We start from the raw sequence: 26,284 nt of genomic DNA on the forward strand, positions 1-26,284 counted from the left end.
TCAGGTCTTTCCTTATTTAGACAACCTGCTTATTCAAGCCTCCTCTCCAGAGATTCTTTTACACACCTTCAGTGGGTTAATGTTCTGTTGCAAAGCCTGGGCTTCACTGTAAATTTTCAAAAGACCTTATTTTTCTGGGATGTAGGATCCAGACTGCTCCTATGCTAGCATCCCTGCCTCCTCCCAAGGCTTTGACTCTGATTTCCTTTTTTCAGTCCTTTCTTCCTCTGGCTTTGATTTCAGCCAGGGAATTTCTGAGGGCTCTGGGATTCTTGGCATCCCCCATCCCTATGCTTCCCTTCGCCAGATTGCATATGAGAAAGTTTCAGTGGTATCTAAAGTCAATTTGGCTTCAGCATTCTCTTTCTCCTCGTTGTCTTCTTCCTGAGCACTGTCCCTCATGTTAAGAATACTGCAACAGTGAAATGGAAGGTCATAGTACAGTTGTATAAAATCTTACCATAACAGTAGATGTCCTTCTCTTCACTGTTGTAGTATTCACTCCTTCCCTCCTCCACCTGGTATTTTGTCCCTCTGGATGTGTATGTTACCCTCTAGTATTCTAGGACTGGCCTTCCTCCTCGGGCTCTCAGTTCTGAGGATGATACGTCCGGATGTCACCTTTATGCCCTGTGCCTTGCACAGGGAGCATATGTTTGACATACGGTGTATCATTGCCACCCTAAAGGCTTTGGTATACTGGCCGGACATCGGGCCACCCTTGGCAGGGATTCCCTCATGGTAAGAATACTGCAGCAGTGAAGAGAAGGACATCTACTGTTTTGGTAAGATTTTACACAACTGTACTTTTTAGTATATTGGCAGGCTAGAAGGCCGTTAATGCCCATGCTTGAAATATTTGTATGTATGCATAGAACTCCCTCAATGACACAAGAAAGCCACACCACTTATCTGCAGGAACTGGAATCACTCACTATTAAACCCAATACCATTTTTTCTAGGCGATTTAAACTATTTGACTTTAGACTGGTAAACTTAACACCACCACTAGTGCACAAGCACAGTAATTCCTGGACGTTGTCAATGCAAACTCCCTGGAATAGGTAGTCACAGTACCTGCTGGCAGGAATAACATCCTGGATCTTGTCCTTACTAATATACGAGTATATTGTACTTCCTCCTTGCATATCGTCATCACTTGTTAGGTCTGACCATAAAGCAGTCTTCTTAGAAATAAAATTGAAATCAGAAATCCCTTCAACGTAAGGTACCTTTACCTACTCCTGAGTGATAAATTGGCAAGTTTCAAATCCCCAACAAACCCAGTCAACTCCTTTGAATAAGCAGAAACATACACCACCTTACTATACCAGCATGTAAACAGCACATATAACATAACAGCAAGTTCAGGGCAAACCCCAGAAACAAACCTACCAGGGTAAACCCCAGAAACAAACCTACATGGTGGAGCCATAATTTCAACAAGCTTTATAATAAAAAGAAAATAATTTTGAATAAAAGTGAGAAGAATAATTCTCAGAATGTTAGAGAACCTTTTCATTGAAATAAACAAACAACGCAGGAGTTTAATAAAATTCACCAATGCCAAATTTGAGGTTAAAATAGCTCTCCAGGCCAAAGACAGTCACAAGACATTTTTTAGTTATGTTTGTAATCTCAGAAGCACAAAGCAGCACTGCACTGAGAGGATTGTGAATAATGTTACCTACAGTGGGACTGAAGATGTATCAAACCTACTGGGCAATAAATTTAGCTCTAACTTTACCCCTCTCTCCCCTCCGTCTGTCCCTCAGGATGTACCTGAAACTGGCTCACGTCCTGGTATCACACAAGACCAAGTGCTAAAAGTGCTATCACAACCTAAAAATGCTTCATCGCTGGGTCCTGACAATATATCTGGATGCATCTTTAATAGCATGATGCACAATTTAGCTACACCCCTGACAACACTGTTTAGTCTCTGCCTCCATACAAGTTTTGTACCAAGCAAGTGGAGAAAAGCTACAGTCATTCCCCTGTTTAAGGGAGGACCTTCCACAGATCCAGGCAATTACAGACCCATAAGTGTTGACCAGTCTCCTATGGAAAAACATGGAAAGACTTGCCATGGAGCTAATTAGTCTGGTCATAGAGAACCTCCAAATTCTGGACCTGTCTCATTTTGAATTCGTTAAAGGCAGGTCAGGCTTACTCAACGTGGTGGATTTTTTTTTGAAAGGTCACCAAAACAACAGATGAAGGCAGAACAATACGCACTGCATACCTTGACCTGGCCAAAACATTTGATGCAGTTCCCTATTCAGACATAGTAGAAAAGCTAAATAAACTGGGAATAAACCCCTGTGTCACCCACTTGATTGCCAACCGGCTCACAGACAGGATGCAGGAAAACAAAATAGGGGACGTTATCTCCACAAAGAGAGCAATCACCAGTGGAGTCCACCGGATTACATGCTGGGACCTCTCCCCTATTTGACATCTACTTTTCTGAAGTAAAAGCCAATACCAAAGGGCTCTGGCTGACTAAGTTTACATGATAGCGGTAAGCTAAGAGCAATCATTGTTTCCCCAAATGACTTTGCCATCCTGCAGAAATGTTTGTCTCAAATATATAACTGGTGCCAAAATCACGGACTGAAACAAAATTCCAAAAAAATGCATTATTGTATCCTTTGGGAAGTCATATATCCCAGGGAACTATCATATTAACAATACTCCCCCCAAGAGGTGAACCAGTTGTTTGGGATTTGGGAACTTATGTGGAGAGTGACTTAGCTTTTGACTAGCATGACAGGGCCGTCACAGTAAACAAAAGGCAATAAATTGTGGTCATTGTTGTAAGAAAGTCCTTCTGTATTTCAGACTAATAAATTCCTAATCCCGTAATACAGCTGTAGACTCACTGTACTCGTCCTGTGTCACTAGACAGTGGAACTCCTTACCCTTTCCACTAAAACAAGACAACTGTGCATCTAGCTTTAAGGACAAACTAAACCAACACCTAAACTCCTCCTGACTCTGTTCTTGTTCACACCCTGACTCTCTCTCTCTCTATCAAATCTCTAGACTATCACCAACCCCTAACTCACCAGCTTTTCTATCTTATGCAAATTATGTAAATACATCATATCTATATTTATAATTATATACTGCTTTTCATCATTCCTATGTAAATGAAATGTATACATTTCTGTATATATAAATAAAAGCTGTTTATTAATGTGTAACTCTCCTACAGAAATCAGATTGTATTAATCTCTGTCTTGATTGTATTTCTCATTGCATGATTCTAAAACCCCATTTTTACTGTTAAGAAACTGAAATTCTTTTTTTTTTACTGTAAGTTTTTTTGTAACGTTAATGGAACTTTTCTTCCCAGGCCTCCGCTGAAAATGGGCCTGAGTGCTCAGTAGGACCATCCCAGTAAACAAAAGGCAACAAGTAAATAAATTAAATGTGTCCATTGTTTTAAGAAGGCCCTTCTGTATTGCACAGCTTTCAAATAAAGGGATTTTGTTTTGTTCTAGGGATGTCATCACCCCCGTTTACTCAGCTCTCATTAGGTCATTCATGTAATATAATGCCCCCTTTGGCATGTGTATGTTCAGACACGTGACAACTGGAACGCCCACAGAGATATCATATTAACTCATTACATCCGAGTGATGCCTCCAGGTTCATCTGCGGTTAAATCCTAGACGTCAAATATTGCTTGTTCATATTTGCATCAATAATTCCAAAACCACACTATGTACAAGGTTTTAAAATATTTAATCTTAAAGCTTACACAACAGCAAACTCAACTGCATTAATATTTGACCTCTGCCTAGGGTAGGTAAATAGATATTAACTGTTGTTTTTGTGATATTAATTTATATATATATAATTTTCACATTTTTCTAAATATCTCAACAACCAAGTAACACAGACAGAACTTCTCAGCCTCATATGAAAGCCCTTAGCTAGATGAATAAAATGCTACAGACAGTATGTGAGTAACTTGAGTGGTTATTTGCAAAATATTACAAATGTAATAGTTACTGTTTTACTGTGACTTATAAAATTTAGTTTAATACCTAGAGCCTAAAGATTACTACCACTATAACAATAGTTTATGCTGAAGAATTTGCCATTTATACTTCTTTACTAATCCTTATGGTTCCAGAGATATGAACATTTGTTTGAAATGTGAGGACATAGTTAGATTCTGTCAAAAGGCTTAGGGTCCGCCCATTGGAAGTTACATTGCAAACTTCCTGAGCTCCATTGGAGTGAATGAGTTAAAAGGATACAGGACCTAAACATCATGCCCTCCATAGAACAACTCAAAGCCCTGTCACTGTACTCTACAGACTGCTAAGAAGTGACCTGTGGCTGGGATGCAAGGCATCCTCCAAACTAATACTGATAGATTTACTGCACATCAGCAAGTCAAATGGTATTAGAAATACTGGGTCTAGGGATATAAACCTCTTCTGCAACGTCAACAGAGTGGTTTGGATGGACAGGTATTTCTTACAGAGGATACCACTGCTCTGGAAAAGACTCCCCATCTACATAAAACAAAGTTCATTCCTGTCCATATTTAAGCACATCTTGGATCTGTAGATGAGAAGCAGAAAAGTTACCTTATGACTAGCCCCTGTACTTCTAATGGACAGAGGCAGCCCCTCAATTCTTTATTCCATACATGGGTTCCCCCAGATTGTCTATGGTAGGATCCCAGTTTTTATTATTAGGGGTAACATATAATTATCGACAATGGTATGGGTAAGGCCAATCTATAACCAAATGAGATAGGTTAATTCCAGCACAAAAAGTGAAATTGACTAGGCTTAAAATGGCCTGCAAGGGCAGCTAGCCTAGTACTTACCAATGAACCTATAAGATGATAGGGGAAGTACAGCTTTATAGTGAAAAAGCATAGCAAGGACCCAGGGATATAGTTGTCTTAATCAAGGGTATGAGTGAAAAACTGTACTAAAGTGGTTCCTTAAGGATGACAGAGTGTTGGAAAGCAGTATACCCCAAGTGTGAAGTATTCTAGACTGTAGCTTCTGTACCTATATACTTGATGTTTGATCTCAGTGTTGGCAGGGTCTTCTGGGGTAAGTGAGCTGGTTTGTTTCCCCTGCACTTGAAGAAATGCCTGTACAAAGCACACTTTAAATGGTATGATTCAGAGGGAGGGGAAGCTAGTATTAGAATTTTCTTCGTGTCTCACTGTTACAGTCATTACATTTGGGTAATCTGCTGGCAGGTTGCCCTCATTCGGCCTGAATTCCAAAGTCTTGGGTCCTGCGTCGGTTGCTGTCTCCTCTTCCATGACATCAGGTCATCAGGGGTATAAAACATAAAGCCGACGCCATTTTCTTTAGTCTTTCTTGCCGCGCGGTGCCCGAAGCAGAAGCATTTTGCAAGTGCCGGTCGGCCGACTACTGAAATATTCGAATTTGAGTTTCAGAACTGAAGTCTTCACTAAAGCTAAGTACTCCGTTGGGGAAATTTTTTTCTTGCTTTTTACCGATGTCAGAAAAAGTTAATAATTGTATTACTTTTGGGAAGCAAATACCTCATAAGGATTTCCATTTATACTGTATTCCTTGCCTAGGCCCTGATCACAACGTGCCTGGCTGTCGGTTTTGTGCTAGATTTAACCAACGCACTATTAAGCGTCTGTATATTTTTGCATCAGAGTATTTTGGAAACAGATCTAACTACCCAGAAATGTCAGATAGCAATCCGACTACCGGAGTACATAAAAAACGCAAAGAAAAGGACAGAGGAAGGCAGTCGAGATCCAAAACCGACGACGAAGCTTCTCCTAAGCCAGTCGCCGGTTAGCCGGTACTCAGTGAGGCGCTTTCACAGCCCCTGATACCCGCTACCTTTGAGTCGCAAGCCTCTACCGACACCCATGTGGAGTCCGGCATGCCGCAAGATACTCAAGGTATTGGACTGACGGATGTATCTCCCTCAGATGGGTCTGGAGCCGCTGAGCAGGCACCGGCTTCTGAGGGTGTATTCAGTCCTCAACATTTATCTATCAAACCGACGACAGCTGCAAAACCAAAGACAAAAGCAACTTCTAAAACTAAAAAACTGACGCATGAGCCACGTGCACAGGCCTCTATGCCTAAAAAACAGATGATCAAAATGGCTGAAGACCTTATTACCTTGATCAGGGGTACCCATCCCCCTCCTGATAAGAGGCCTAGGCAAGACACCGATTATGAATCTTCAGATCAGGTTTATATTTCTTCTGATTCCTCTTCTGATACCTCCCTATGAGGATTCTGATGCTGAGGAGTCTATTCCTTCTGCATCTCCTCCTGATGATTACTCATTTGGAGAAACCTTGCATACTTTGAGGGAGCATTTTTACTGGGAGAGTCAAGACTACTCAGAATCAAAAAAGAGACTCAGGGATTTCCTTCTTCTCCCTCAGCACAGGCCTTTAGCCATTCCCCCTGTTTTAGACATTGTGGATGATGTGTTTTCGGAGTCAAGCTTGTCCCCTGACTCCTTACCTCCAGCTCCCAGTAAGCCTGACAGATATTACAGGGTCTCTGACTCACAAAAAAAGTTTTTATTTAGAAACCCTGCTGCTGATCCTGAAACTATTTCACAGGGTCCAAAGGGAGTTAAGGCCTCAACAGCAAAAAATCCTACCCCCTCTGACAGAGATTCAAGGGCACTGGACAGATGTGGGAAGAAAGGTTTATACATCTGCAACCTTGGCAATCAGGGCCTTAAACTGTCAATGTCATATGCTTAAGTACCAACAACATGTTATGGGATTGCTGAAACAGAAAATGATGTTGATTTCAGAATGTGCAGAAAATAAAGAATTGCAGGAATTATTGCATGCAGCTGAACAAGTTGGAAAGCATACTTTGCAATGTGGTTTTGATTCCTTAGAGGCCTCCTGCAGGGCCGCAGTTACTGGATCTGTGATTAGGAGGCATGCCTGGTTAAAGGAATAAAAAATTTACCTGATCATGTTAAAGCTAAATTGCTAGATGCACCGTTACAGCATGATTCTCTGTTTGGTATTAAGGCAGAAGAGGTTTTAAAGAAAATGGAAGACAAAGCTAAGTCTACGCAAACTGTTAAAGACTTCTTACAAGTGCAGCCACCAAGATTCAGTAGACACTGGCCTACCAAAAAGTTGGTCCTTTCCTGTGTCAGACAGAGCTCAAAGGGGCAAATCCAGACGCCCTAAAGATTCCAGATACCAGGCACAAGATTCATACAGGTCAAAGCAATGGGGCGCTTCCACCTCCAAATCTGGAGGAGATAAAGTGCAAACCTACAGAAAGCAATCCCAATGACTTCCCTATGCCTTCACCAAGCACTTATCTTTTGGCAGCACCAATAGGGGGAAAATTAGCACTTTTTGCCCAAAATTGGCAGCTAATAACCCAAGACAAGTGGGTACTAAACATCTTATCACAGGGATACAGATTCCATTTCCACACTCTGCCAATGGCATATGGTTGGCCAGATCTGCCAAAAAATCAATGGGCAGAGGCACAGAAACAGGTTATGTCCCTCATAGATATGGGGGGCATTCAGACAGTACCAGAACAGGAAAAAGGACAAGGTTTTTACTCAAGACTGTTCTTGGTACCCAGAAAGGACAAGGCCTGGCGGCCAATACTGGATTTATCGATTTTGAACACATACTTGGACATTCCAAAATTCAAAATGCTGACTTTGCAGCAGCTTCTGCCCATGCTGGGCAAGAATGTTTGGCTGGTGACTTTAGACCTAAAAGAGGCATACCTGCACGTCCCAGTAAGACAGTCGTGCAGAAGATACCTCAGATTCAAGGCTGGCTTAATGCATTACCAATTCTTTGCACTGCCCTTTGGCTTATCTACTGCGCCCAGGGTCTTTACAAAGTGCCTGGCACCAGTAATTGCATTTTGCAGACAAAGACGTATACAAATATATCCTTACTTGGATGACTGTCTCATTCAAGCAGAGAATAAGGACACTCTTCCTCGATGCCTGGCGTTTGTGAAAAGGCTTCTAACATGCCTTGGGTACACAGTAAACAAAAAGAAATCACAACTGGTACCCTCTCAAAAGATAACATTCCTGGGTGCAAGCTTGAATAAAACTGCCCAGATGGCTTACCTCATGCCAGACAAGCAAAGGCAACTGACTACTTACTTCAAACTGATGGCAACAAAAACCCAGTCTTCTGCAAGACAAATCTGCAGGCTGTGGGCTTCATGGCATCCTGCATACTACTGATTCCTATGCAAGACTGCATATGAGGAAACTTCAATGGTACCTAAAAAGTTTATGGAGTCAACATTCTCACAGTCTGGAAACAATGATTCCTCTCATTCCCTGCATGCAACAGGAGTTTCTATGGTGGGCAAAGGCATGTTACCAAAACATGGGACGGCCATTCACTCTACCCCCTGCCAGCCAAATCACGATAACAGATGCATCAGATTATGCCTGGGGGGCCCACATGGCAGGAAGATGCATTCAGGGCTTATGGTCACCAAAACAAATGCATCTGCATATCAACCAGAAAGAGATGCTAGCTGTTCAAAATGCCCTAACAGCCTTCAAGGACTTACTTCATCCAGGACAACTACTGATAAAAGACAACACCACAGTCATGTGGTATATAAACAAGCAAGGGGGCACACACTCATACCTCCTCTGCAGATTAGCCATGGCACTGTGGAACACAGCTTTGACCTACCAAGTACATCTTCAAGCTCAGTTCCTGCCAGGAAAACAAAACACTCTGGCAGATGATTTAAGCAGAAACCTTATGGACCCTCACGAGTGGAAACTAAATCCACAAGTCTTCAGCATGATAACAGAGAAATGGGGGAGCCCAGACGTAGATCTATTTGCCTTTCCTCAAAATTATCAATTGAAAAGATTCTGCACAAGGACTTATCACAGACGAGCATGGAAAGTGGACGCCCTATCCTTCAGTTGGAAAAACCTATCAGTTTACGCCTTTCCTCCTCTGCCTCTTCTCCCCAAGGTCCTCCTAAAAGTCAGACAAGAGAAACCAAAGATGATACTAATTGCCCTGGACTGGCCCTGCCAATACTGGTACCCAATCCTAAGAAACTTGTCTCAATACCCAGCTTGGACCTTGCCTCAAAGACCACAATTACTGTCCCAGCAAAACAATCAGATCCTGCACAATCAACTACAGACTCTGAACCTGGCAAGCATGGCTGATCATGTAGTCATACAAACAACACCTCTCAGTAAAGCTGTGATGGATGTCATTTTGGAAGCCAGAAGGCCTAGTACTAGAAAATCTTATGCCGACAAATGGAAGAGATTCTGTGCTTGGAATCAAGCACAAGGAACTAATACAGCAGAACCAAATATTCCTCAGATATTGCAATACTAAACTGAGATGCTTGATAAAGGCCTATCTTTCTCATCAATTAAAATCCATGCGTCTGCCATCTCGGCTCATTACGATACAGAGCCACCAATCTTTACTCATCCTTTACTAAAGCAGTATCTTAGAGGAGCCAAAAATTTAAGGCCTCCTAGAAGATCACCATTGCCTGCATGGGACCTCAATTATGTGTTGGAAAAGCTCACCCTGCCTCCATTTGAACCAGCTGCTACCACTGATATAGGTTCATAGGTTTATACTAGGCTATCTGCCCTAAGGCATTTATAAGCCTAGCCCAAATTTTTGTGGCTTACGCCACCCCTTATATGAAAAAATACTGTGCCCATTAGTTTGTTGTGCCTCTGTCCAGCAGTGACACAGAGATGATTCCCGGGATAAACCTACGATCTCCCATCCACAGGTCAAGATTTCTCTTGAACAGAGCCAGCGAGGTGCTCTGCCTCACATGGACCGGGATTTTATTCCACAGCATAGGGAGTCTCTGAGTGATAAATCTATCCCTCCAGCACGTCCTATTTATATCCGTGCTAAGGTTTAAGTCGCTTGCTCTAGTGGTTTTGGTGGATTTGGATTTTTTGAGGTGGAGCATGTCCATTAATTCCGGGTTGGACATGGCCTTGTATGTCAGGCACATGTCACCTCTGAGCAGACGGTATGCAACTGAATAGAGCTGGAGTTTCTTCAATCTGGCAGCATATGACAGATTTTGGAGTCCCTTTATCCTTTTAGTGAGGAACTTTTGGGGTCTCTCCAATTGCTGCAGATGTCGGGTGCGATACATCCCGAATGGGGCATTGGTCTAATAAGTGAAGAGTACAGGGGAACAATGACCTCACTAGATCTGGATGTGAATCCCTTCATTCTTATCATGGAAAACAGCTCTGCTACTAGCAATTACTTCAGCAAGAACAGTTTCAGAGCTACAGGCCCTAATGACTATAGAGCCTTTTGTCATATTTTACCCAGACAGGGTTTCTCTGAGGACAAATCCTACTTTTATGCCTAAGGTGGTTTCCAGTGTGGCTCTTAACCAAACTATTCATCTGCCAACCTTTTATCCAAATCCACTGAACAAGGGGGAGAGAATTCTGCATTCCTTGGACGTACACAGACAACTAAGATTCTACTTAAGCAGGAATAAAGCTCTAAGAAAAACTGAGCAATTACTAGTGACATATGTTGCAGGATCAGAAGGCAAGGCTATTTCAAAGCAGACAATTTCAAAGTGGATAAGCCACTGCATCCGTTTCTGCTACTTTCACCATGGTAAACCTGTGCCCAAGGGCATTAGGTCTCATTCCACCAGAGCTGCAGCTACTTCAGCAGCCTTTCTAAGAGGAGTACCAACCAAAGACATTCTAGAGGCTGCTACTTGGAGTTCTGTTCACACCTTTACAAAGCATTATCATTTGCCTCTGTACTCTAAATCCAGAGCAGGCTTTGCCACTGCAGTTCTGCAGGGCCTTATAGCCGCTCCTAATGCGGTTTAGCTCCAGCCCCCCAACCATAGCTTTGGGATTCTACCCAAATGTAATGACTGCAGCAGTGAAACACGAAGAACATAGTACAGTTGTGTACACTTACCATAAATGTAGATGTTCGAGTGTATTCACTGTTGCAGTCCAGGTTACCCTCCCGCCATCCCCCTGTCATTCTGGAGTTTATCTTTCCTTCTCTATCTTCTACAACCTATTTGTAGATGAAGGTAACGTTTATATTGATGCATGTATATATATATATATATATATATATATATATATATATATATATATTTTTTTTTTTTTTTTTTGCTACCTTTTTGGGGGCACCTGACATCGGAGGCAAGAAAAACTAAAGAAAATGGTGTCGGCTGCATGTTTTATACCCCTGACAACCTGACGTTATAGAAGAGGAGAGAGCAACCGACACAGGACCCAAGACTTTGGAATTCAGGCCGACTGAGGGCAACCTGCCAGCAGATTACCCAAATGTAATGACTGCAACAGTGAATACACTTGAACCTCTACATTTATGGTAAGTGTACACAACTGTACTGTCTTGTTATAAAAACTATTGTTTTTGATTTTTTGAAAATAAAGTGAGTGGGAGAAACCTGAGAACATCAGCAGTAGAAAATGGGCTTTTAAAAAATAAGATTGGTTTAGTGTCATGAATTATGTAGCACCTGACTAAGAAAATAGGTGACATCAGATTGTACTAAGTTAGTTGATATACCTGTACTGTGTAAGGCACAGGGGCAGACACAGCTAGATGGTATATGTAAAGTTCTGGGGAATTATCTAAAAGAACAGTACAGAGCTTGTATGAGAAACACAACAGAGAATGTTTAAGGCAGTAAATAAATAACTTGAGCCTTGGAGTCCTCTCCCAGATTGATATCAGTAGGAACAGTAGAAAGTAAGAAGTGATAAAGGTTAGCAAGACATTGCAACAGAACACATCTAGTGACTCCTGTAGTATTGATTCCACCAATGCAATGCAGGGGTGAAGAAAGGAAAACATGTTAAAGAAATGAAAGGGCAGAAAAGGTACCTACTGTCAAAGGGACTACTCTAATGCCTGAAGCTGAGGTGTAATATATTAAGTAATTTTCAACTTAACGGACTGGGATTGAGAGCACTTGTGGTCCCTGTAGAATACCTTCGATCCCCAATGGAATAGAACCTCTCTGTATGAAGTCTTTCCTTATGGTCTGATATAGAGGGTAAGGTGTTTCTCTGTACAACAGGCACAGAGCACTTCTGCTTTGCCTACTTAAAGAGGGCAAGTGAGGATTTGAGGTCATAAAGAAGAGCGTTTAGATAAGGAAATATATGTGATAGTGCTTTGTTAATGAAAAGCAGTAATGTGAAGGAATGTGTGACAGTAGAGCATATTAAGAGTAGTGATAGTCAGGACCAGAGTCCTTTAGAGGGGCAGATTTAAGTTTTTAATTGAGATTAAAAGGATAAGTAGGTTACTTTTGAAAGAACAAAAGCTTTAATACTTGGGGCATACAAGAAAGAGAAATGAAGCACCCCACCGTCCTGTTAATGAACCAGTAATATTCGCCCTCTGGAGCAAAGAGCACTGTCCAGGGAAATGAAAAGGTGAGATCTCAAAATAGTGCTGTCTTACAAATGATGATAAGGCATCCAGCAACATAATTCATACATATTTGCAGAGAGAGAGAGAGAGAAATGACAGGTCATCTAGAGGGAAAGTGGAAGGAGAAGGCTGAAAAGGGTAATGAAATTACAAGTCTAGGTAATAAATTGGACAGTAACAGTGACTGCTATTTTAGCTTACTGATGTGAAGCATTCAGCTTGCTTGCAGAATTCTTTCTCTAAAAACGTCTCTGGTGGGAAGTGCTACGGCTGAGGTGCTGGCTTTTTTCACTGTGCCATTCTGGGAAATATATCAAGGATAATGCTGACTAAAATTGCTAACTGCTGCCAGATAGCTAGAATGACAGTGCTGCACATTCATAACACCAACCTTCAGAACAATAAATTGCTTAATGTCTAAAGTAGTGTAGAGAATGCCTGACTCCAGCATAGAGGACTAAAGCTTTGACTGTGGCCCAGACAACTTAACCATAAGAGGCAGGTAAGAGTGAGCAGCTAGTGCCAACTCATCTGTCCTAGAGGAGTGGGTCCTCTAGGCTGCTTCTTCACATACAAGCAGAGGTTTGCAGACAATGAAGCTACTGGCATTAACTGGGGAAATGGGCTTGGCTTACCTGACAGGTAATGGTAGCTGTCATTAGCATGTGGTGGGAATGCTTGCACCCAGAGGGAAAGTATACTACTCCTGCATGGTGACAAAGGCACTCGTTAGCCACCAGCATTTGGATAAGGGCCTAGTTATAGAAATGCCTTCACTGCTGACACTCGTATGTAAAGGCACTTGTTACTTCCATGACAACCTGAATGATTACCCCCTCCTCAGGTCAGCTATTTCTTCTGCACTAAGGACTCCCTGAATGGTGGGGGTAATTAGTGGGTTCAAGATTAGTAGGGGGAATGGGATTGATGGTTAACAGGTGTGGAAGCAGAAAGTACATATTAAAATATGGTTTACCTTTAAAACCATGAATCACTCTGGTTCGAGCGCTCATATGAGCTACTGGAAACCACAAAACTGAAAATGTCGACAAAACTTCATGTTCGAAAACAGCAAATCAAACAGCAGATTCTCTGTTTTTTGAACATGAATGTTGGGGCGGGGGGTGCGCCCCCCCCCCCCTCCCTTCTTTATTATTCTAACTCAGAGATCGCAGTACAGTAGGGAAGGAACCATTTCCCGATCCCCACTATAGTGCAATCTGCTCCTGAATGCCGAATGTGCAATGAGCGAATCTCACTGTGCATTTGCTCATTCAAACCTTTTTCCATTCGGCGTTTGCAAACCTTGCAGACTGCCTTTCAGAAGTGTTCTGTTCACCCTTCTGCAATACGCAGTTTTAAAGGTAAACCATAAAATATATATTAGAAATATGAAAACAGCATTTTAAATTCTTTGACTGGAATTAGTCACGTTTGAGGTGTATTTAGATGTTTCATAAAGTCCTCCCTCATCTTGCTAAGGTCCCTTCTTTTTTAAAAAAAATGTGATGTTCTTTGTGTTTCACTGATGCAGTCATCACACTTGGGTTATCTGCCTGCAGGTAGCCCTCAGTCAGCCCGAATACCAGAGACTTAGTACTTCTGCGTCGGTTGCTGTCGCTCCAGGACTGACGTCAGATCATCAGGGATATAAAAACAGGCAGCCGACGACATTACATCAGTGTTTCTTGCCATGGAGCCTGAAACAGAAGCAGTTTGCACGAGTGCCAGTCGGCCACTACCTGAGTTTTCATTTCCGAATTGAATCATCCTGAAGTCTTCTAACGCTAAGTACCCCACGGGGCATCTTTTTTTCTTGCTCTAACCGATGTCAGAAAAAGTTAACAATTGTCTCGCCTGTGGAAAGCAAATACCACACCGAGATTTCCATTCTTACTGCGTCTCCTGTTTAGGCCCAGACCACAACATACCTCTCTGTCGGTTTTGTGCTTTGTTCAGCGCCCGCACTATTCGTCGTCGGGCCCTTATTGTCGCTAAATACTTTCGTTCTTGATCTCCGTATTCTAAAATGGCTTCGGTAAGCCATCTGACTACCGATCTTTCAAAAAAACGTAAGGATAAAGGCAGAGACAGACCGCACAGGTCCAAAACTGCCGATGACGCTTCTGTTAAGCTAGTTGCCAGTTTGCCGATACTCAGTGAAGCGCTTTTGAAGCCCCTGATGCCTGCTTCACTGTATTCGCAGGCCACTGCCGAGACCTGTTCGGAGTCCGGTATGCCGCAAGACTGTTTTTTGACTATGGAACCTGCTGATGTCTCTACCTTGGATGGGTCCGGAGCCGCTGTGCAGGCACTGGCTTCCGTTGAAGTTCTTCGCACTACCGATATTCGACACAAACCGATTACTTCTTTCGCGTCTTCAGTTCTGTCTAAAACTACAGAGTTTCTAAGGCCTAGAGTAGGAGCTAGCCTAAAAAAAGACGACCCAAACTCAAGCACCTGCTTCCTTGTCACAACATCAAATACTTAAAATGGCAGAAGACCTGATTATGCTGATTAGAGGAAACCAGCCTTCCCCTGCTAAGAGAAAAAGAGACCTGTCCCCAGCAGCTTTAACAGACCAAGAATCCAACGACTCTGAGGTTTCTGAATATGAAGACATGCCTTTATCTGCTTATGAGGATTCAGATACAGAGGAATCCATTAGAACACCTGATGTAATGGCATTGACTGCCTTACTTTATACTACTGACAACCTGACGTCAGTTCTGGAGCAACAGCAACCGATGCAGAAGTACTAAGTCTCTGGTATTCAGGCCAACTGAGAGCTACCTGCAGGCAGATAACCCAAGTGTGATGACTGCAACAGTGAATACACTCGAACATCTACATTTATGGTAAGTGTGCACAACTGTGCTTTCTCTGTGACTGATGAGCTGGAAAGTTTCATATGTTAAGCCCTGATTATAGGGGTATATGTCAGTGGCTGTAATTCCTCATTCTCAGAAATTGTTAAATGTGTATTTCAGCTGTAAGAAATGTTACTTTATTAATGCACAATAACATTTATCTTGTTCTAGCTTTAATAGTATATTTGTATTGCTTTGGAAGTGTCAAATGCATATCACTTTATCTATTAATTCCTTAAATTTGACTCGACTGATAGTAGTGTAGTAGTGCAGCAAGTTGTTTTTTTTTTGATGTCCTTCAAGGATGCATCTGCAGTCATAACATATGGGTTGTCCTGCCTCAGGCAGCCCTTCGGTCGGCCGGATTCCAAAGTCTGGGTCTGGCCTCGGCTGATGTCGCACTTTCCCTGACGTCATAGCTTCTGGGGTATAAAGGCATCAGCCGATGCCATTTTCCCCGTCTTTCTTGCCGCGTGGTGCCCGAAGCAGAAGCTGTTCGCAAGTGCCGGTCGGTCAGATCCAGAGATTTCAGCTACCGAATACTTCGAAAAAAGCTAAGTACCCCGTTGGGGACTCTTTCTTGCCTCAGCCGATGTCAGACAAAGTAAATAATTGTTTAACTTGTGGGAAACAAATACCTCATAAGGATTTCCATTCTTACTGCCTTCCCTGCTTAGGCCCAGACCACGACGTATCAGCTTGTTTAGCCTGTGCCTCCTTCAACCGATGGACTCTTAGACGTCGGTCAGAGTTTGCAGAAGAATTTTTCGGATCCGCTTTTGCATATAAAATGCCATCGGAGACTCCGACTACGCATTTGGCCAAAAAACGCAGGGAAAAGGACCGACACTCGCGGCCCGCGGTTTTGGCTGAAACCACGGCTAGGCCTACCGCAAGTGTCTCGGTTTCGGCTGAAACCGAGCCCTCAGTTCTTCCTACGACAGAAACCTTACCTCCGACAACCGAGGCCACAGAGGCCCCGGCTGAGTCGGCTTCAGAAATCCCTACCGAAGCTAGCACTCAAGATTTGTCCGACACCATTCCATTGGACATATCTACACCTGCACGTGGGGCAGCTAGGCCCCCAGCTTCTATGTCTATTAAGACCTTCTCCAGGGCTAAAGCTGCCAAACTTTCAAAAGCTTTACCTACCAAATCTACTTCTCAGAGGCCTTCCTCAAGTTCTCAGATTCTCAGTCTTGCTGAGGACCTGATATCCTTGATTAGGGGCTCCCAACCTCACCCAGACAGGGCCTCCCAACCACCACCAGACAAAAGGCCTAGGACTGAACCCTCTGAACCTGTCTCCTCTGATTACTCCACGGATGGATCTGATTTGTCAGACCATCAAGAAGGGGCCTATTCTCCTTATGAGGATTCAGATGCTGAAGATTCTATCCCTTCTGCCTTCCCTCCTGAAGAATTTTCCTTTGGGGAGACCTTGCACTCTATGAGGGAACACTTTCAATGGCAGGGTCAGGATTTTTCTGATTCGAGAAAAAGGCTAAGGACTTTTTTACATTTGCCCCAGCATAGGCCCTTAGCCATACCACCAGTGCTAACTGTAATTGATGATGTGTATAATGATGTTAGTTCTGCACCTGATTCTCTTCCTCCGGCCCCTGCCAAACCTGACAGATATTACAGGGTCCCGGACTCTCACTTCCACCTGTATAAAGCCCATGCTGCAGATCCAGAAACTATTTCACAGGGCCCAAAAGGTGTTGCAGCTGCCACTGCCAAAAATCCCTACCCTCTGACAGAGAGTCTAGAGCATTAGAGATGGGGTAAAAGGTTTATACATCTGCTACTCTTTCTGCCAGGGCTTTAAACTGTCAATTCCATATGATACAGTACCAAGAATATTTGTTAGATCAGCTGAATAAGAAACTTTCTTCTCCTGAACCTTTAGACCGTAAATCCCTTCAGGATTTGGTACACAACTCTCAGCAGGTCAGTAATCATTTCTTAAAATGTGGCTATGATGCACTGGAGGCTTCCTTTAGATCAGCTATGACTGGGGCAGTAATTCATAGGCATGCCTGGCTAAAAGAGCAATCCCTGCCAGACCATGTCAAGGCTAAGCTCTTAGATGCTCCAATGGAGAAACAAAGTTTATTTGGCTCCCCTGCACAGGAGATTCTAAAGAAGGTGGAAGAAAAAGCTAAATCTGTGCAAACAGTAAAGGAATTTCTACAGGTCCAACCTCCGAGGTTCAGCAGAAACTGGCCTTCCAAGAATTGGTCCTTTCCAGACACCTCCAGAGCACAGAGAGGCAGGAATAGACGCCCTCGAGGCAGAGGTCAATCAAAAGGTGCCTATAGGGGCCGTCAGTGGCAGCCTGACAACCAGAGGAGTACTGCCACAGCTGCAACTACAACCACTAGCACAGGACAGACACAATGACTTGAGACTGATTCCGCCTACCAGGGAACAACTGGAAGCTCCCTTGGGCGGAAAGCTGGCTTTATTCTCAAAAACTGGCATTGCATTACAAAGGACACATGGACATTGCAAACAATAGACAAAGGATACAGGTTTCACTTCCACACTTTACCAAAAAAGAGCGGAATGCCAAACCTACCACCAAATCAGAAGCCAGAGGCTTTTAAGACAAATCAAAAATTTACTTCAGATGAAAGCGATAGAAAGGGTACCATCTATGGAACAAGGCCAAGGATTTTACTCCAGACTATTCCTTGTACCAAGAAAAGAAAACCAATGGAGGCCTATTCTCGACTTGTCCGCACTGAACACATTTCTCATTGTACCAAAATTCAAAATGCTGACCCTACAGCAACTTCTTCCCATGCTGGGCAAGGAGACTTGGCTGGTGACTCTAGATCTCAAGGAGGCATACCTGCACGTCCCTATCTGACCAGATTGCAGAAGACACCTCAGATTTCTTGCAGGATCAGAGCATTATCAATTCTCAGCATTGCCCTTTGGCTTATCTACTGCGCCCAGAGTATTCACGAAATGCCTGGCATCAGTAATTGCACATTGCAGACTTCAGGGAATTCAAATCTACCCATACCTGGACGACTGCCTAATACAAGCGGACAACAAGACAAAATTGATAAAGGATTTGGCCTATGTCATACGCCTGCTACAGGCCTTGGGATACACAGTCAACATCCAAAAGTCAAGACTAGTGCCATCCCAAAGGATAACCTTTTTGGGTGCAGATCTGGACACAATAACTCAGATGGCTTTTCTCACAGAAGAAAAACAAAAAAAACTTCCAGATTATTTCATGACTTTGACAAGACAAACTCAGCTTACTGCAAGGAAAGTCCTGCAGGCCCTGGGTTTCATGGCATCCTGCATAATCTTGATCCCACATGCCAGGCTGCATATGAGAAAATTACAATGGTACCTAAGGAATGTATGGTCTCAACACAGACACAGTCTAGAAACCATGATACCAATCATTCCATGCCTTCAAAAGGAATTCCTGTGGTGGGCTCAGGCCTGCCAGTCCAACAAAGGGTTGCCTTTCACGAAACCAAAACCAAGGCAGAACATCACCACGGACGCCTCAGACCTAAAATGGGGAGCACACATGGAGGACAAATGTATCCAAGGCCTATGGTCTCAAGGACAGCTAAACTTGCACATAAACCAAAAGGAGATGCTGGCAGTGAAGCATGCAATCGAGGCATTCAAACCATTCCTCCAGCAAGGACATCTGCTGATAAGGACGGACAACACCACGGTCATGTGGTACATAAACAAACAGGGAGGCACGCATTCCTACCCTCTATGCTGGATGGCAATGGATCTGTGGAACCTAGGCCTGAATCTCAATATCCAGCTGCAGGCCATATTTGTACCAGGAAAAGAGAATTCACTAGCAGACAGCTTAAGCAGGACTACCACGGATGCTCAAGAATGGATGCTGCATCCAGACATCTTCAAACTCATAACAAAGAAATGGGGATTGCCAGAGATAGACATGTTCGCCTCCCCTCTCAACCACCAACTGAAGAAATTCTGCTCAAGGACATACCACCCACAAGCCTGGAGGGTGGACTCTCTCTCTTTCAGCTGGAATGCCCTAATAGTGTATGCATTCCCACCTCTCCCATTGATGTACAAGGTTCTTCTGAAGATCAGGGAGGAACAGCCAAAGGTGATACTAATAGCTCCGGACTGGCCAAGACAACACTGGTATCCGCTACTGAAAAACATGTCTCAGGCGAACTCATGGCCTCTACCCCTATGGCCTCTTCTTCTAACGCAGAACAATTTCAAGACCCTGCATCCAAACTTGAAAACTCTGCAACTAACTGCCTGGAAAATTGCTTAAAACCAAACTTTCTTATCTCAGAGGGTCAAGGACATTATCCTGGAGTCTCGCAGACCCTCCACAAGGAAAGCATACTCTGCTAAATGGAAGAGATTCCTCATTTGGAGCACATCAAAGGGCACAGATGTTACAGTGGCAAACCTAGCACACATCCTAGAATACTTAGCAGAATTGTTCCACAATGGCCTGTCTTACTCTTCCATTAAGATTCATGCTTCAGCAATTTCAGCAGAATACAATATGGATCCTCCTTTCTTCTCTCACCCTCTACTCAGACAATTTCTGAGAGGGATCAAAAATGTTAAACCTCCAAGGAGACCCCCTCTACCTGCATGGGATCTCAATTTTGTGCTGGAAAAATTGACACTACCTCCTTTTGAACCAGCAGCATCAGCAGACTTACAGTTTTTATCTTGGAAAACTGCTTTCCTTCTGGCAATCACTTCAGCAAGAAGAGTATCCGAGCTATAGGCATTAATGGCAGTGCAGCCTTTCATTATTTTTCACCAGGATAGAGTGTCTCTGAGAACCAATCCAACTTTCATGCCAAAGGTGGTATCCAGGGTATCCTTGAACCAAGCCATTCATTTGCCTACGTTCTTCCCTAACCCACAGAACAAAGGAGAGAAACACTTGCACTCCTTGGATATACACAGACAACTACGCTACTATCTGGACAGAACTAAAACTAGCAGAAAAACTGACCAACTTTTTGTAGCCTATGCAACTGGGGTGCAAGGAAAAGCAATTTCCAAGCAGACAATTTCAAAATGGATAGGAAATTGCATTTGCTTTTGCTACTCTTTTCATGGAAAGACAGCTCCTGAACATATCAGGCCTCATTCCACAAGGGCCACAGCCACCACTACAGCTTTTCTACGAGGGGTGGCTACCAAGGACATTTTAGAAGCTGCTACTTGGAGCTCCGTGCATACATTTGCCAAGCATTATAATCTACCTTTATACTCCAGATCCCGAGCAGGCTTTGCAACTGCAGTTTTACAGGGGATCTTAACTACACCATCCTTATCTTAGTACCTCCTCCCCCAGTTTGGCTATGGTATTCTACCCATATGTTATGACTGCAGATGCATCCTTGAAGGACATAGTACAGTTTTGTACCTACCATAAATGTAGATGTCCGATAGGTATGCATCTGCAGTCAGGATTACCCACCCTCCTTCCCCTCTGTGGTATTCCTAGGGTGCTTACCCCTCTTTCAGCTAGCTGGGGGAATCTGTTATGGTGTATTTGTTTGTTTGTTTGTATATATGTATATATATTTTTTGCTACTGTTTGGAACATTCAACATTTATCCAAATTTAGCCTTCCTAGAGGGCACCTGGCATCTGGGGCAAGAAACACTGAGGAAAATGGCGTCGGCTGATGCCTTTATACCCCAGAAGCTATGACGTCGGGGAAAGTGCAACATCAGCCGAGGCCAGACCCAGACTTTGGAATCCGGCCGACCGAAGGGCTGCCTGAGGCAGGACAACCCATATGTTATGACTGCAGATGCATACCTATCGGACATCTACATTTATGGTAGGTACAAAACTGTACTTTTTGAAGCATTGTGATAAAAAAATGCTCAAAGCTAGCAAACTTCATTAACTCTCAGATTTGATGTATGTGCTTTTTTTTTTTTTTTTTTTTTAACAGGAAATTAGAAACAAGTCAAATAACTTTTCAAATAAAATAGCAAGGAATCCAGAAAATCAAAGCCGAAATAGATACAGAGATGTTAGTCCATGTGAGTATCATTTTCCTTTCTTACATTAGAAAAATTGTAGATTTTGTATAAGATCTTTTGGCTACATCTTGACATAGTTTCATCCATGTATGTCTTCTCTGCCATATTTTGAGTTCAGCTTTCCTTTTGGTTGGCTTAGTTGCCACTCATTGACAGACCGAGAATTTTGGACTGCCTTTCCCCAGAACATCTAGTTTTAGAGTAATCTGGGTAAGGGGAAGGTTGGTCCCTGTTAGAGTTCATATCAACAGCTGTATCTGAGATGTTACATGAAATTGAACAGATGACCTGAACTTTCTTCTTATCACATGACTGATGCAGCGGGCAGTAAGACTGGTTAACAGATTAAAATTTTCAAGCTTTAAAGAACTCTTCCCATCATGCCCAATGCATGCTATACTCTTCAGTTCTTCTTTGCCGCCATGGTTTGTTTATCACAGCTGCAGGTTACCTTGTCTTATTTTAGCTCATTTTGCTTTGTTTTTCAAAGACTGGTGCATGATGTTTTTCTCTCATTTTCTCTTACGTAATTTGTTTGTTTCATCTTGAAATGAGCTGGTACTAGTGATTTGGCTCCCCTTACCATTAACCTTAGCATTCATTCATGCAGCTCTGGCATCTAGCATTGGTTTTGTCATTTCAGATCATGTTTGAAATACCTGTCTTGCCAGTATTGTCCATCTTAACACCAGCTCCCCTAGCATTGTTTTTCATCCTCTGTCCAAGCCTTTTAACAAACTCACAGAATTGGGTCAGGGTTCCTCAGGTCTTCCAGTTCTCCCTGTTTAGATGTCCTTCAAGAATGCAACTGCAGTCATAACATGTGGGTTGTCCTGCCTCAGGCAGCCCTCGGTCGGCCGGATTCCAAAGTCTGGGTCCGACGTCGGCTGATGTCGCATTTCTCTCCGACGTCAGAGCGGCTGGAGTACATAAGCATCAGCCGACGCCATTTTCTTCAGTCTTTCTTGCCGCGCGGTGCCCGAAGCCGAAGCGGTTCGCAAGTGCTGGTCAGTCAGCTCCTGTATTCTACGATACCGAAGTCATCAAAAAAGCTAAGTACCCCATTGGGGACCTTTTCTTGCCTCAGCCGATGTCAGAAATTACTGAAAAAGTTAACAATTGTCTTTTTTGTGGGAAACAAATACCTCATAAGGATTTCCACTCTTACTGCCTCCCTTGCCTGGGCCCAGACCACGACGCCTCGGCCTGTGTAGCCTGTGCTCGCTTCAACAAGCGCACTCTCAGGCGCTGGGCGGAGTTCACTGAAGATTTTTTCGGCGAAAAATTTGCTTACACCATGCCGTCGGATCTCCCGACATCGCAAACTCCCAAAAAGCGAAAAGACCGGGACCGACATCCTCGGCCCGCGTCTACCTCCGACTCCACGCCAAAACCTACCGCGAGTGCTCCGGTTCCCTCTGAGATGGTCTCTCCACCGCTCCGAACCGAAGACACCGCATTGCCGACTACTTCGATTCCAGACATTACTCCGACGCCAGTTATAGACTTTCCTCCGGATACCGAAACCGAGGAAATGCCCGAGACCATTGCTGTAGACAAGGTCACTCCTGCACGTGGAGCTGCTAGGCCTCCTATGGCCATGTCTATTAAGGCCTACACTAGGGCCAAGGCAGCTAGCAAAACAAAGCATATTACTTCCAAATCCTTACCTCAGCCGACTCCGGAGACACAAATTATGTCCATGGCTGCTGATTTAATTTCCATGATTAGAGGTTCGCAGGCCCATCCTGAGAGAGCATCCCAGCCTCCTCCTGATAAAAGGCCCCGGGTTGAACCTTCTGACCCTACTCTTTCAGATGAAGACTCTGAGGGCTCTGTCCACTCTGATAGCCAGGAAGAGCTCTTCCAGACCTATGAGAACTCGGATGCAGAAGACTCCATACCTTCGGCCTCCCCTCCTGAGGATATTTCTTTTGGGGAAGTTCTGCACACCATGAGGGAACATTTCAAGTGGCAGGGTCAGTAATACTCTGATTCTAGGAAACGCCTTAGGACTTTCCTTAAGAAGCCTCAGCACAGGCCCTTAGCTATTCTTCCTGTACTTGATGTTCTGGATGATTTGTATTCTGACTCTAGTGCTACCCCTGATTTTCTTCCTCCTGCTCCAGCCAAGCCAGACAGGTATTACAGGGTCCCAGAAACTCATTCCCATTTATTCAGGGCCCAATGTCCTTCATGGATGCATCTGCAGTCATAACAAGTGGGTTGTCCTGTCGTCAGGCAGCCCTTCAGTCGGCCGGATTCCAAAGTCCGGGTCCGGCTTCGGCTGATGTCGCACTCCACCCGACGTCATCTCTGTTGGTCTTCGGGTATAAAGGCATCAGCCGACGCCATTTTCCTCAGTCTTTCTTGCGCGTGGCGAAGCAGAAGCTGTTCGCAAGTGCCGGTCGGTCGGATCCAGAGATTACTTCACCGAATACTACTTGAAGACTTCTAAAGCTAAGTACCCGTTGGGGACTCTTTCTTGCCTCAGCCGATGTCAGAAAAAGTTAACAATTGTTTAAACTGTGGGAAACAAATACCTCATAAAGATTTCCACTCTTACTGTCTGCCTTGTTTAGGCCCAGCCCACGGCGTAGCAGCCTGTTCGCCTGTGCTTCTTTCAACCGACGGCTTAGGCGCGTCGGAGTTCAGAACAGTTTTTCGGTTCTGATTTTGCGTACATTATGCCGTCGGATCCTCCGACTACCCAATCTGGCAAAACGCAAAGATAAAGACCGACATCCGCGGTTTCGGCGAAACCATGGTCAAGCAAACATGAGTGTCTCGGTTTCGGCGAAACCGAAAACTGAAAGTACAGCTGAACCTATTCCTACAACTGAGGCCCCTGCTACAACTCTTGAAACGACTTCAGAAATTTTACCCACTACGGTGGTTGACTTATCAGACACCATCCCTTGGATGTTTCTACCCCAGCACGTGGTGCTGCTAGGCCTCCAGCAGCCATGTCCATTAAGGCCTTCGCCAGGGCTAAAGCAGCCAAGACTACTAAAACAGTGCCTGTTAAACCACCCCCATCCAGGCCCTCTTCTAGTTCTCAAATGCTTACTTTGGCAGAAGATTTAATTTCTTTAATTAGAGGATCTCAATCTCACCCTGACAGGGCCTCTCAGCCCCCAGAGAAGAGACCTAGGGCAGAGCCCCCCGAGCCAGTGTCCTCTGATGATTCTGCTGATGAATCAGACATAACTGACCAGCCAGAGGCTCCCTCTCCAATTTTGAAGATTCTGATGCTGAAGAATCCATCCCAGCTGCTTCCCCACCAGAAGAATTCTCCTTTGGGGAAACCTTGCATGCCATGCGAGAACAGTTCCAATGGCAGCAACAGGATTTTTCAGACTCCAGAAAAAGACTTAGGACCTTTCTGCACCTCCCACAGCACAGGCCCTTAGCTATACCCCCTGTTCTCTCTGTGGTGGATGATGCTTTCAATGATGTTTGCTCCGCTCCAGATTCTTACCCCCAGCCCCTGCCAAACCAGACAGATTTTACAGGGTGCCAGATACTCATCACCACCTTTACAACGCTCCACTTGCAGACCCAGAAACTATATCCCAGGGCCCCAAGGCAGTAGCATGACCATAGCTAAAACCCTATTCCTTCTGAAAGGGAAGCAAGGTCATTAGACAGATGGGGTAAAAGGTCTACACTTCAGCTACTCTCTCAGCTAGAGCTTTAAACTGTCAGTTTCACATGATACAATACCAAGAGTTTATGCTGGATCAGTTAACTAAAAACTAACCACTGATGAATCTCTTGATAAGAAATATGTATTAGAGATGGTAAATAACATACAACAGGTTAGCAACCATTCCTTAAAATGTGGCTATGATGCACTGGAGGCTTCATTTAGATCAGCCATGACAGGCACAGTGATAAGAAGGCATGCATGGCTAAAGGAACAAGCTTTACGGATCATGTTAAAGCTAAGTTGCTAGATGCTCCTATGGACAAGACAAGTTTGTTTGGTACATCTGCCCAGCAGGTTATGAAGAAAATGGAAGAAAAGGCAAAATCTGTTCAAACTGTTAAAGATTTCTTGCAGGTTCAACCCCAAGGTTTAGCAGGAACTGGCCTGCCAAAATTGGTCCTTTCCTGACTCCACAAAATTTCAAAGGGGCAGGAATAGACGTTCCAGAGGCAGAAACCAATCCAGAGGAGGTGCCTACAGAGGAAGACAGTGGCAAGGTAACAACAGAGGCACAGACACAGCCACTGCCACTACATCAACACAACCACAGTGACTTAACCCTAAATCCGCCTACCAGGGAACAAATAGCAGCTCCTCTAGGCGGAAAGTTAACCTTATTTTCAAAGAACTGGCACTACATAACAAAGGACAAGTGGATTTTACAAACCATAGATCAAGGTTACGGTTTCACTTCCACACTTTTCCAGTCAAAAGAGGAATGCCAAATCTACCTCCAAATCAAAAACAGAGGCTCTACCAGATAATGGAGTTAGCAAACATGAGAGCTGTGGAAAGAGTGCCAACAGCAGAGCAAGGAAAGGGTTCTACTCCAGACTATTCCTAGTTCCAAGAAAGGAAAAAGTTGGAGACCAATTCTCGACCTGTCCACCTTAAATACATACATCATTGTCCCAAAATTCAAAATGCTGACCCTACAGCAACTTCTTCCCATGCTGGGCAAGGAGTCTTGGCTGGTAACTCTAGATCTCAAGGAGGCATACCTGCACGTCCCCATTCGACCAATCTGCAGAAGATACCTCAGATTTCTTGCAGGATCAGAGCACTATCAATTCTCAGCATTGCCTTTTGGCTTATCTACTGCCCAGAGTATTCACAAAATGCCTGGCATCAGTAATCGCCCATTGCA

The 26,284-nt window shown here is 43.9% G+C and overlaps 1 protein-coding gene across 2 annotated transcripts in view; it reads left to right on the forward strand.

The window, feature by feature from the left end:
- The window catches only part of PTPN2 (protein tyrosine phosphatase non-receptor type 2), a 2,647,405-nt gene that overhangs the window by 368,372 nt on the left and 2,252,749 nt on the right, over positions 1-26,284 (forward strand). For both annotated transcript variants that reach the window (XM_044067190.1, XM_044067189.1), the window contains exon 2: positions 21,335-21,425. In XM_044067190.1, the coding sequence (XP_043923125.1) occupies positions 21,335-21,425 (91 nt within the window). The remainder of the gene's footprint in view (positions 1-21,334; positions 21,426-26,284) is intronic.

The sequence above is a fragment of the Protopterus annectens genome, chromosome 3.part1, assembly GCF_019279795.1.
Source record: "Protopterus annectens isolate FY-2018-M chromosome 3.part1, PAN1.0, whole genome shotgun sequence".
In the NCBI taxonomy this organism is placed as follows: domain Eukaryota; kingdom Metazoa; phylum Chordata; order Ceratodontiformes; family Protopteridae; genus Protopterus; species Protopterus annectens.